General features: G+C 55.4%; 1 protein-coding gene across 1 annotated transcript in view; it reads left to right on the forward strand.

Annotated features, from left to right (window-relative positions):
- The first annotated feature begins 6,686 nt into the window (after positions 1 to 6,686).
- SFTPB (surfactant protein B) overlaps positions 6,687 to 13,057 on the forward strand; it is a 9,134-nt gene continuing 2,763 nt past the window's right edge. The window contains exons 1-7 of the mRNA XM_015564102.1: positions 6,687 to 6,753; positions 7,041 to 7,168; positions 7,429 to 7,500; positions 7,853 to 7,978; positions 8,704 to 8,862; positions 9,066 to 9,155; positions 12,846 to 13,029. Coding sequence (XP_015419588.1) covers positions 6,687 to 6,753; positions 7,041 to 7,168; positions 7,429 to 7,500; positions 7,853 to 7,978; positions 8,704 to 8,862; positions 9,066 to 9,155; positions 12,846 to 13,029 — 826 coding nt within the window. The remainder of the gene's footprint in view (positions 6,754 to 7,040; positions 7,169 to 7,428; positions 7,501 to 7,852; positions 7,979 to 8,703; positions 8,863 to 9,065; positions 9,156 to 12,845; positions 13,030 to 13,057) is intronic.

The raw sequence follows: 13,057 nt of genomic DNA on the forward strand, positions 1-13,057 counted from the left end.
AGCCAGCAGGGCACACCCTGCCCTGGAACCCAGCCTGGGACCACATCCATTTACTCAGCAAATAGTGGTCGACTGCCTACTCCGTGCCAAGTACTCAGACGGGCACTGAGGACCGGAAGGCGAGTAGCACAAACACGGGCCTGTCCTCATGCAGCCCCGTTCCAGTGGGAGGCAGTCACACAGATGAGTGGAATAGTAAGAAAGGGGAGTCATCACTGGGGAATAGGGGAGGCTAGGGGACTGTCTAGGGCGGGGAAAAAAATGGACACATATGTAATACCCTTTGTAATAAAAAATAAAATTAAAAAAGAAAGAAAGAAAGGGGAGTCAAGATGCTGTGAAGCCCGGGGGGGTGAGGGGGGAGTTGGTGCTGCAAGAAATCACAGGAGCTTGGGCTTGTTTAGCCGGCCTGCCATGAAGGAGCGCCTTGAGGGCCTGGGGTGCCGAGAGACGGAACCCCCAGGGGCTCATGCTCAGCGCAGTAAAGCCACCGAGAAAGGAGGTGCGGGGTCCCAGGGCTCCTCACGGCTTCTGTGCCTCGCTCCCGGGCGCCAACTGCTGGTCAGAGGCGGAATTGCACGTCCTTGCCGCGCAGTATGCAATAGGGGGGGCGGGGCGAGGGGGTACCCTGCCTGTGCTGGGAGATGCATCTGAGCAGAAGGAAGGTGGGTCCCATCCGGAGCTGGAGCATTTGCTAGCCAGGATGCGACATTGGGGATTCTCTTTTCCCCTGGCCCGGTGAGCGGCCACGCTCAAGGCGGTTGGGTGTCTGTGTGTCTCCGCACCCAGGAAACTGTGATGAGCAGAGCCCATGGTCCCCCGCCCTGCACATGAGCTTGGGCAGGAAACAAACATCTGTGGTCCTAAGCCGCTAAGGTTTGGGTTCAGGGGTCAGTGTTTCTCAAGACTGAGCTTCCTGGTGGATGGGGTGTCTGTTATATGTTCTCAGAAAGACAGCAGGGCTTCCCGAGAGCAGGGCTGTGCCCTTGGTTACCCACCACCGTGCCCAGCGCAGCTCTGGCCACATCCAGGGCTCCATCAGGTACGGTGACCTGAAGTCCCCCAGGAAAGCCATCTGTTCCTGTAGCAACGGCAGCCGGCACCCTTCTGGTAAGAATCGGCTTCTCCTCCCTCCCCTGCAGCGGCCATTCCAGGCTCCCTGCCTCTCTCTTCCTCGCCCTGCCTGAGGCTCTGCTCCCTCTCAGCCCCTCCTTCCTCAGGATGCCTTCCTCAGGCTCCACATTTTCCCTCAATACTTGGCACAGGTTCCTGGCATAGCCACTGGTCACCTTGGGACTCTACCTGACGTGCCTTCCTGCCTGGTCAGGAGAGGAGAGGCCCGAAGCGCCTCTTCCTGAGGAAGGAAGACCCAGAGCCTGTGGGAGGCCTCCCTGGACCCCTTCCTCCTAAAGCCCAGACAACTAGGGGCTGGGCCACTAAAGCAGGAAAGAGCATGAACTGACAATGGACGCAAATCCCTTCCCAACCACTAGCAGGCACAACCTACAGGTGTAATTTTAGGGACATTTAAAAGGTCCACAATTCCATAAACAAAATCACACACACACACACACACACACACACAGTAGCATATTATTCAGCCTCAAAAGGGAAGGAAATCCTGACACATGTTACAATATGGATGAACCTTGAGGATATGATGCTCAGTGAAGTAAGCCAGTGACCAAAAGAAAAATGCTGGGTGACACCACGCATGTGAAGTACCTAGAGTAGTAGCCAAAATCATAGAGGCAGGACATGTTGTTGAAGGTGTAACGAGTTTCAGTTTGGGAAGATGAACAAGGCCTAGAAATCAAGAATGGTGATGGATGCACAACAATGTGATGGTGCTTAATACCACTGAACTGCACACTCACTATAGCCCTGGCTGGCGTGGCTCAGTTGGTTGGTCATCATCCTCTGAACTGAAAGGTTGCTGGTTTGATTCCTGGTCAGGGCACATGCCTGGGCTGCAGGCTCAATCCCCAGTAGGGGGTGTTCAGGAGGCAGCTGATCCATGTTTCCCATGGATGTTTCTCTCTCTCTCCTCCTCCCTTCCTCTCTCTTAAAAAATAAATAAAATAAATAAAAATACTTTAAAAATGATTACTATAGCAAATTTTGTTACATGCATTTTACAGTTGGAAGAAAAAAACGATTCACAATTTCAGGGATGAGAAAGGCAGCCTCTCCTTCACGGCAGGGAAGGCCAGCAGGCATCTTTAAGAGCTGCCAGGGTGTTCCAGAATTTAATTATGCCGGCCCTTTCAGCGGCTCTCAGAGTTAGCTCACCTAAAAGTCCTGAGGGAATGCCACAGACGGACATAGGAAGGTATTCTTTGAAGTCTCATTCCTAGTACTGAACAACTGAAAATAATCCACCAGCAGGGGAATGGGTAAATAAATTATGGTATAGCTCAGAAAATGAAACATTATGTAGGCATAAAAAGGAGTTAAAGTTATATGCTCTAACTTAAAAAGATGTTCAAGATAAACTAAGTGGGGAGGGAGCTAAGTTGCAGAACATTGGCCATAAGAGAATCCCTCTTAATCAAATAAGGATGACACATTTTATTAGGTTTCTATTGCTGCATAACAGATCACAAACGGCTCAGCAGCTTAAAACAATACCACTTAATATCTCACAGTTCTGTAGGTCTGAAGTCTGGGCGGGCCAGCCTGGGCTCCTATCTGGAGCCCGAAGAAGAATCCACTTCCAAGCTCATCCAGGGTGTTGGCGCAATTCCATTCTATGCAATCGTAGCAGTAACGTCTCTCTTTCCTTGCAGCCTGTCCACCAGAGTCACCCTCAGCTCCTAGACGTTGCCTGCATTCCTTGGCTCCTGGCCACCTCCACATTCAAAGCCAGCGATGACACTTTGAATCCCTCTGACTTCCCCTTTTGCTACCAGTTTGCAGTTCTCTGTTCTTAATATTCATATTATTATGTTAGGCCCAAATGGATACCCTTTCTCTGTCTTAATGTCAACTGTACCATATCTATATATATAAAAACCTAAGCGACCAAATGACTGAATGACCAAACTACCAGTCACTATGACAGGCACTGACCACCAGGGGGCAGACGTTCAATGGAGGAGCTGCCCCCTGGTGGTCGGTGCACTCCCACAGCCAACCTCCCATGGTCCCTCTCTCCCTCAAGCCAACTGCCCTGATCACCCCAATTGCCAGCCAGGCTGAGGGACCCCACCCATGCACAAATTCGTGCACAGGGCCTCTAGTAATATATAAGTAACCAAATTACAGGAGTGAGAGTTTAGCATACTCCACAATTCTGGGTTTAGAGTGGGACATATTGGGGGGGAGGGGCTGCATTCAGCCTCCTACACAAATAAATGTACATGTATGTACATATGTGTTGAAATATGCATGGGAAAATCTAGAAGAGAATGCAGCCAAAAGTCACCAGAGTCCCTTTCTGAAATTAGGATTACAGGCAACTTTCCCTTTCTCCATTGCCCACTTTTGTGCATGGATTTCTTTTCTTTTCTTTAATATATTTTTTATTGATTTCAGATAGGGAGAGGGAGAGAGAGATAGAAACATCAGTGATGAGAGAGAATCATTGATTGGCTGCTTCCTGCATGCTCCCCACTGGGAATTGAGCCTGTAACTCAGGCATGTGCCCCGACTGGGAATCGACCCGTGACCTCCTAGTTCATAGGTTAAGCTCAACCACTGAGCCATGCCAGCTGGGCTGGATTTCTTACTACGACAGTTATCAATGTCTCCTTCCAGTACCCACTCCCTTCCTTCTATGTGGGTACCAAGACTTTGAGGGCACTGCCCCTCCCTCATTTCAGCCATCTGCAGGGACGAGCCCTGTCTATTGTCAGCCAATCAGTGCGTCCCACTGCCCCAGCAGAGAGATGGGTTCAGGGACGAGTGCGTACCCCATTTTGAGCCAATGAAATGTGAGATGTTTGCAGGGGTTTCAGGGAAGAAAGGTTTCCTCTGACTGTCATCGGAGCTACCAGAGGACCCCACTCTCTGCCTGGACAGTGGAGGGAAAGAGTGACATCTGGAACAGCCGCCCCCATTTCACCCCGAGAGGGGAGCACCAGGAGCTGGGAGAAGCCACTCCGGGAATTGGAGAACGGGCACACGGAGAAGGTGACCTGATGGGAGCCTGTGGACCAAGCTCTGCATCCAACTATGTGATCTATTTCTGGACTTTTTAATTCCATGAGCCAACAATTTCCTTTACATGTAAGTCAGTTTGAGTCAAGTCCTCTCTTACTTGTAACATTAAAATACCCGATACAAGTATTTTTGCAATCAGAAATAAATTAACATAAAAATAGCAAAAATGTTCCCCAAAGCCGGGCTTTTTCTTGCTAGCTTTAGGGAAGCCTGCAAGTTAATTTTAGCTCATCCTTTGCCTCAATAGTGCTTGTTACGGGATAAACACTAAGTGCCATTTGGAAGATGTTCCCATGTTGACCTGTTATATTTTGAGCAGGATTAATCCATCGAGACCACCTGGTTCGGAAAGTGTGCTCGCACACACTATGGACAAAGCACCCACTATGGACAAAGCCCCTCAAGGGTCCTGTGAGAGCCATAGATCTGAATTAGGTGAGATCCCTGCCCCCGGGGCCCAAAGTTCAATTAGAGAGACACCTGCCTCCCTAAACAGTACCCAGGAGGAGGAACAGGCAAGAATGTTATCAGTTTGTTCAGTCTTGCATCTCCAGTGCCTCGAATAGTGCCTGGCACATTGTTTTTCTTCATTTTTATATGTTTTTGTTGAGTTTTAGAGAGAGAAGAAGGGAGAGAGCTAGATAAATAGAAACATCAATGAGAGAGAAACATCATCAATCAGCTGCCTCCTGCACACCCTCTATTGGGGATCGAGCCAGCAACCCAGGCATGTGCCCTGCCCGGGAATCAAACTGGTGACCTCTTGGGTCCTGGGTCAATGCTCAACCACTGACCCACACTGGCCAGGTGTTGATTATATATTTTTAATTGAATGTATGAATAAAAAATGAATAAATTAGGTTATCATAACACAGGCTTAAAACGGGAGTCAATGCCAGAGTACTAACTTCACCTTCCAGGCCTCTCCCTTCCGGCTATTGCAAGAATTTCGTCCCTTGAAAGTCTCCTCCACTCCCAAGTATTTCTGGCAGTCTCTGGGCACATCCTGTTGTCAATAGTGAAAGAAATGCCTTTTTCGGCTTCTCTTGGCTATGGTACCCAGGACGTCCTTGAGTCCCAGCCTCTCACAAAGGTGTTATTGGGACAGCTCTCTCTACTCGCCCCTTTCCTAGAACCCTGAATGGCTGGGGACCAGAGCCTGCCACAGAGGCCCAGCTGCTCTGTGCTGTGACGTGGGTAGGAAGTATGTACTGTGGGAAGCCAGTGGACTCCAGGGCTCTTTGTTACAGCGGCTAGACGCCCCTGACCAACACAGCCCCGCAGGCAGCCAGCACCAGTCCCCGCTCTCCTGCTCAGCCAGCCCCGATTGTATCCACACCGGACACAATTTGTTTAACACTAAACTACAAGCACATTTCAGTCCCGCCTTCCCGAGCCTGTGTGCACCTCACTGGGTTTCCAATCTTTGGTCACGCAGTGACACACACCCTTGGTCAACTCTCATGGTGGCAACCGTGGTTGTCATGCTGACACGGGCTTGAGGTCAACCCGAATCCCTGTGTGACCTGGAGGGTGTCGGTTGGCCACCCTGTATCCAACTATTTTCATCCTGGTGCTAATTCCAGCCCGACCACATCGTGAGTGTTAGAGCACCACCCAGAGTCTAGAGGGCTCCTCAGCCTCAGATAACCTGGGCACCCAGTGGTGGCCATGAGCGGGTGCTGTCCTCTCTCCTCTGGCAGTAGCGTCGGCCCCAGATCGCATGGTGTGCTTTTCCGTGAGTGTGCCCTGCCCAGTGGGGCCTGGCCTGAGCGCTCTGCAGCTGCAGAGACCAGTTTCTTTCTCCTGAACCACCAGCTGTGCCCCAGCCCCGCCCTGGAGGACACAGTACATCCCCTGGACAGGTGTGTCCCACAGCCACTCGGGGAATCAGCCCTACATCCTTGTCCCAGACTCTGGCCCTCCGTTTCCTGTTTCATGTAAACACTTCTGACTAAAGCCAACCACGTGTCACAGAAACAGGAGTTTCCTGGGGGAAAGGTCAGGGCGGTGTCGGGGCACGTGGCCCAGGAGGGTCCGGCTTGCCCCTCCGGTGTTTGCCCTGGGTCAAGAGCCAGGCAGGAAGCTCTGAAGAGCATTGCTCAAGAGCAGAGGGAGCCCAAGAGGCCTGGGGCAGAGACGGGAGGAGTCACTCTGGCGGCCCTGGCCTGGCCTCAGTTTCTCTCCCGCAGCTCAGCGAGATGGGGCCAGATGTGGAGGCTCAAGAGGCCCCTGGTTGGAGGAAGCCAGGTGTCCAGGCCCATGGGAGTGAGAGCAGGAGGCAAAGGCAGCAGGAACAGGCAGCAGGTGGCGGCGGGGGAGGGGGAGAGAGGGAAGAAACGGGGAGGGGGGCAAGCAGGAGTGTCGCTGCTGGGAAAAGGTGGGATCAAAGCACCTGAAGGGCTCTCCAGGACAAAGGCAAACATTGAGGTCACCCCTGCTCCACACGGCCCTGGCCCCACATCCCCACCCGCAGCTATAAGGCCCCACCTCAGGCAGAGCGTCCAGGCTGTGGAGGTGCCATGGCCAAGTCTCGCCTGCTGCTGTGGCTGCTGCTGCTGCTGCCCACCCTCTGGGTCCCAGGTGCTGGTGAGTCTCCCCGCTTCTCTCACTGCTCTCCCCCCGCCCCGGGGCCAGGTGTTTCCTTAGTCTGGGTGTTACCCTCATTGTAAAGATGGGGAAGCTGAGGCTCAGAGAGGCCCCAGGGCCTGTCCAACGTCACATCTGCTGGGCTCTAGGCTGGTGGAACGCAGAGCTGTCTGACTCCAGCGCGTCTAACGGCCACGCGTTACCAATAAAGCTGGGCTTGGAGGTTGGCGAGGTTAGGGTGCCAGGTGTGGCTAGGATCCCAAGGTTGCTCTGGCCCCAAACAGAAGCTGTAGGGACCACCTCCTCCCTGGCCTGTGCCCAGGGCCCCAAGTTTTGGTGCCAAAGCCTGGAGCAAGCATTGCAGTGCCGAGCACTGGGGCACTGCCTGCAGGAGGTCTGGGGACATGCGGAGGCCGTGAGTACCACCCAAGGGTGCACGGGGCTGACCGTCTGGAGAGAGGGTGCTGGGTAGACTCTGGATAAGTTTAGGGGATTGGAGCCCCCCTGGCGGGGGTGGAATGGGATGGGATGGGATGGGATGGGATGGGGTGGATGAATGGGGTGGGATGCGATGGTGGGTAGTTGCCTGTCATCCTCTGCCTGAGAGAGCCTCACCTACTTAAGCTGGGGGCATGCCCCTCACTCATGTCCCCACCTTGGGGTCCCCGTCCCCAGGATGACCTGTGCCAGGAATGCAGTGACATCGTCCTCATCCTCATCAAGATGACCAAGGAGGACATTTTCCAGGTGACAAGGCCCAGACCCTGGATGAAAGTTGGGGGCCAACAGGTGGGGACAGAGCAGGAAGAAGAGGTTCGCCTCTTAAAGGGCCCATTTCCAGGCCGAGGGTGAGCCCTGTGGTTGCCTGGGGGTCCGGGCACCTGCTGGCCAGGAGAGGGCTCTGGGAGGGAGCTCAGCCAGAGATGGTTGTTCCGGAGGGGGAAGGGGCCCAGCTACTTAACCCCTCGGCCCTCTCGAACTCCGGTGCCCTGAGGAAAGGGTGGCCAGTCGGCCAGTGGTGCCCTGTGTGCAGAGGCTGACCGCAGGGGGCCGGCTGACTGTCCCTTCTCCATCCCTGTGGCTCCCGCCTGCCTCCCAGGACGCGATGCGGAAGTTCCTGGAGCAGGAGTGTGACGTCCTGCCCCTGAAGCTGCTGGTGCCCAAGTGCCGCCAAGTGCTCGACGCCTACTTCCCGCTGATCCTCGACTACTTCCAGAGCCAGATCGTGAGGGCTGCCCACCCGCCGCCCACCGCCCAGCGATGCATGCCCAGAGATGCCCACACAGCACCCCACCCGCCACACACACCACACACACAGTCACTGCCCACCCGCCAGGGATGCCCACACAGTACCCCACCCACCACACACACAGACCCTGCCCACCTGCCCAGCGATGCCCACACAGCACCCCACCCACCACACCCACCACACACACACACACACCACACACACCGACCCTGCCCACCTGGCCCAGGAAAAACAATGCCCCTCAGCCAGGTGCCCAGCTCACTGTCCCATCTGCTCAGCTGTACTCAGTGGGTTCACACATTAACAAACACCTCACATACCCTTATGCCCTCACACAAACACAGGCCCGGTCACACACTCACATACACACTCAATCTCACACAAAACCCACCCGTTACATACTCACACATACACACACTCACGCACATACATACACTCATTCATTCTCACAAACATACATGCTCACGCTCATTCACACACATTTCCAGGCACCTGCCCCGAAGTTCCCACATGGCCCCATCTCCACCTTATGTCGCCCCCTAACCACCACCACAGGGCTCTAACCCTAACCCCAGCCAGCCCGCTCCCCCTCCCCCATTCCAGGCCCAAAGGCAGTGGCCCTAGTCCCTGAGGCTAGAGCCAGCCTGGCAGGAATGGGTTCCCTCCCCCTCCTTAACCCTTCCCTCTCCATTGTTCCCTAGAACCCCAGTGCCATCTGCAAACACTTGGGCTTGTGCAGACCTGGGCGTCCAGAGCCAGGGCGGAAGCCAGAGCTGCCGGACCCTCTGCTGGAACCTCTGCTGTCCGAGCTGGTCCTTCCCGCACTGCCTGGGGCCCTCCAGGTCCTGCCTCAGATGCAGGTGAGGAAGGCCCCGCACTGGTGGCCATCCAGAGAGTCCTATGAGCCCTTGGGCCCTGGGTTGGGGGCAGAACCGGAAGGGAAATGAGCAGCTCTAGGCAGGGCCTGAGGCAGGGGTGGTAGAAAAAGAGGATGCCTGAAGGATGCCTTCTCCGATGCCCAACCCGGTGCCCAGCCCAACTTCCATGCCATTCTCTCCCCTAGGATCACGCTGAGCAGAAGTTCCCCCTCCCCCTCCCCATCTGCTGGCTCTGCAGGACTTTGATCAAGCGAGTACAAGCCGTGGTTCCCAAGGTGAGGCCCGCACAGCCCTGCCTTCCCTGCCTCCTCACACCCTCCTCACACCTCCCTCAGGGGCCGGACTGTACGCTGGGAGGAGAGCCTTTATGTACTGCCCCCACCCCAGGGACCCTGGAGCTCACTCAGGCCCAGGAGGCACCAGGCCCAGAGCCCACTTAATTATTGTCGGCCCGCCTCTGTGCCAGGCCGGCACTGGGCAGGTGTCAGAGCACAGAAAGGGACGAGACCCAGTCTTGACCTCCAGCAGCCCAGCACCTGCCGGGAAGAGACCCCGAGGTCTCTGTGAACAGGTGCTTTCGTGTTTCAAAAGGAGAGCTTCCACAGGTGCTCCCCCTCCCTGCCTGTGCCAACTGGGAATCTTCCAGGCCTGGAGTGACCACTGCCCAGTGCTGTCCTGCCCTGAGATGGGGTCCAAGTAGGGAGAGACTCTACCCCCTCCGCCCTTCCCAGGTGGCCGAGGGCTCACTGCAGACGAGGTCCCTGCTTTGCCGAGTCTGCATTGCGGGGGAGAGATTTTTTTCAGAAAGTGATAGGCTCAGAGCAGAGAATTAAACAGCTGAGGTGAGCCGTTCTCCACGCGTTGGGTAAGCCCCTGAGCAGACCCCAAGCTACATTCCCCCACTGCTCTCCACGAAGCCTCACCCAAATCCCAGGCTGCTCGCATTTCGGCATTTCCACTCCAAGGTTTCATACAGGATGGGCAACTGGGGGCAGGGGTCCGGGCAAGTGTTGAGGCAGCTTGCACGTTTCAGATGCAGGCTGGTGAGCGAGGAGGTGGCAAGGGTGAGACTCTGAGCAGGGGACTCTGGGACCAAGGCTCCGGGCTGAGAAAGCACCTGCTGGGGCCAAGAGCCCCCCGCCTGTGTTAGCAGCGGTGGTAGGACCTTCCAGGAGGGTCTGGGCCCACTGCTGTCCACTGCCACCCTCCTCAGACCTCAGAGCTGGGAGCTGTGGCCACGGGTCCATCCGGGAAAGAGCCTGTAGAAAGTGACTCCCGGGCCACCTCCACACTCGGCTTTCCTTATTGCTATTTACACTGAGCTGCCAGGCCGCCCTCTTAGAGACCCCACGATCAGGGCCAGCGACCTCTCACAGCTGCAGGACGCTAGAGCCCAGGAGACCCCTTGGGGCAACCCAGGTCTGCTGGCCACCAGCTGGGTTGTTGTGGCTGCGGGTGGCCTGCGGGGTGGGTGGGTCACCAGGGTCAAGTGAAGGGCAGCTCAGATTGACCAGTCTAGCCAAAAAAATATTTAAAGAGGGAGGTGATGGGCAGTGACGGGAGGATGAGGGTTAGGCTGGCTGGTCAGGGAGCCTCTGAGGAGGTGGCCATTAAGCTGAGACCGAGAGGTCAACAAGGCCTTGAGGACAAAGGGCCTCACTCAAGAACGGGCTTGGCAAGCTTGAGGGGAGCCAGTGCGGCTCCAGTGGGCAGGCGGGGAAGGTGGTCGGAGAAGGGAGCAGGGGGTAGGCACAGCCGGGCCACGTGGGAAGGTCTAAGCCAAGTTAAGAAACACTGGGTTTCACTCTGCATGCAATTTACAGTTGGTGTGGGGCTTCAAGCTGGGGATGCTATGGCCTGATTTATACTCTAGAAAGACCACTCTCCTGCTCCTTGAAGAAGGCATTGGGCAGATGAGAGGCAAGGATGAAAGCAAAGAAAATACAGTGGGGCCTTGACTTAAGAGTTTAATTCGTTCCGAGACCGAGCTCATTAACTCAAATTACTCTGTCAACTCAATGCAAAAAATCGGCGGAGAGAGCGCTGGTATCTCAAAAAACTCGTTAGTCGGGACACTCGTAAGTCAAGGCCCCACTGTAATTCAATAACTGCAGAAACGGAAATGAGAGAAGATGGAAGTAAGGGGGTAGACCGAGGATATGTTTGGGAGGTCGGCTCAGCGGGACTTGGTGATGAATGAGACTTGGGGAGTGAGGACAGAAGAGGAATCAATGAGGGATGACTCTGTGGACTTCGGCTTGAGCAACCAGGTCTTAGGCCACCAGCTGAGATGGCCTAAACTTGAGAAAAAACTTGGGCAGATAAGTAAGTTCTTTTCTGCCCATGTCAAGTTCGAGATGCCGGTGTGGCATGCAAGGGGGCATTTCAAGCAAGCAGCCGAGTACCCAAGCCTTAGGCCAGTGATGGCGAACCAATGACACACGTGTCAGAGGTGACACGCGAACTCATTTTTTTGGTTGATTTTTCTTTGTTAAATGGCATTTAAATATATAAAATAAATATCAAAAATATAAGTCTTTGTTTTACTATGGCTGCCAATATCAAAAAATGTCTATATGTGACACGGCACCAGAGTTAAGTTAGGGTTTTTCAAAAAGCTGACATGCCAAGCTCAAAAGGTTCGCCATCACTGGCTTAGGCAAAGGGTCAGGTCAGAGACATCAAGCTGAGGGCCGCTGACTATGGACGAGAGTCACATCCAAGGGAACGAGAGGCATCATCCAGGGACAGGGTGGAGGAGGAGTCTCAGTCAAGCCAAGGCAATGCCCGCAAAAGAGCCTGAGGAGGGACAGTCAATGAAGGGGGGGAAGGGGACCATGACGTGATGTCATGGAAGCCAAAAGAAGAAGGCGTTTGGAGAAGGAGGGAGTGGTCACCTGGGCTGAAAGCTGCTGGGAGAGCAAGACAAGACATGGCCAGGGGATTGGCAACAGCAGTTGCTGTGCCCTTGAGAGCTGCTTTGGAGGAACGGTGGGGACAGGAGCCCAGTGGAGTGGGCTCCGGGAGAATGGAGGGAAAGACGTGAAGCGGCCAGGAGGGACAGCTCTTTAAGGCGTCCCTCTGGGAAGGAGAGCAGAGATGGGTGAGGCTTTCTAACGCCGGAGGCTATGCTGGCATGCTCACATGCCAAGGAGACCCATTGGTGGGCAGGTGGGAGAAGCCATGAGGAAGGAGAGAGCAGGGTGCAGGGCGAGGCCCTTGTGAAGTGGGGAGGGTGCAGCCCAGCGCACAAGTGGATGGGCCAACCTTTGACAGAACGGGATCGTCGGGAGGCCGAGTGTGGGATCCCATGAGAGCAGGTGGGTGCATTTGGTGGCATGTACGCATTTGGAAGGTATGACACCCATACACTTCCCTGTGCCCACTCCCAGCAGGGGCTGCAGCAGGAGCAGGGCCAAGACCACCTTGTGGCGTGCGGGTCCCTTACAACGTAAAGTTGACATGCCCTGGTTGAGGGAATGAAGGAGTGAGGCACAAGCCAGCGTTCTTGCCGCCTCTGCAGGGCCCTTCGGCTCAGACCTTGTGTTTGAAACTGGGATGGCGGGGAGGGGGGGCGGGGAGCTCCTGGCTTTCCTCGGGGCTCCTGCAACCTGGGACATCCTGGCTCCAGGAGCCACAGACCGCTCCATCCTGTGGGTCCGGAGGGGGAAGGCACAGGTGTGGTCCACCTGCCCTCCAGCTGTCGTGTGACCTCGGGTCTGGCTGTGACCCTTTCAGCAATTTCAGTCGTTAGTCAGAGCTGGGTCCACGCCCGGTCCCTGTGTTCACCCACTACCTCTGGCAAGTCCCCTGGACGCTGCGATGCCCAGCGTCCTAATCTGTAAACAGCATAATAGTTCTCCGAAGGGAACAAGGGAATGTCGACAAGGTGCCCCGCTGGTCCCCTCACAGAGTAGATCTTGCAAGAGAAGGTTCCATCCCACCCTCTCTCGGCCCCACCCCAGGGTGTACTGGCACCAGCTGTGGCCCAGGTGTGCCACGTGGTACCCCTGGTGGCGGGCGGCATTTGCCAGTGCCTGGCCGAGCGCTACACTGTCATCCTGTTGGACGTGCTGCTGGGCCGCGTGCTGCCCCAGGTGGTCTGCGGCCTTGCCCTCCGGTGCTCCAGCGAGGATGGCGCTGGCCCAGGTGAGCCTGCTGTCCCAGCCCTGCCACT

This window comes from Myotis davidii, unplaced genomic scaffold (assembly GCF_000327345.1).
Source record: "Myotis davidii unplaced genomic scaffold, ASM32734v1 scaffold339, whole genome shotgun sequence".
NCBI lineage: Eukaryota > Metazoa > Chordata > Mammalia > Chiroptera > Vespertilionidae > Myotis > Myotis davidii.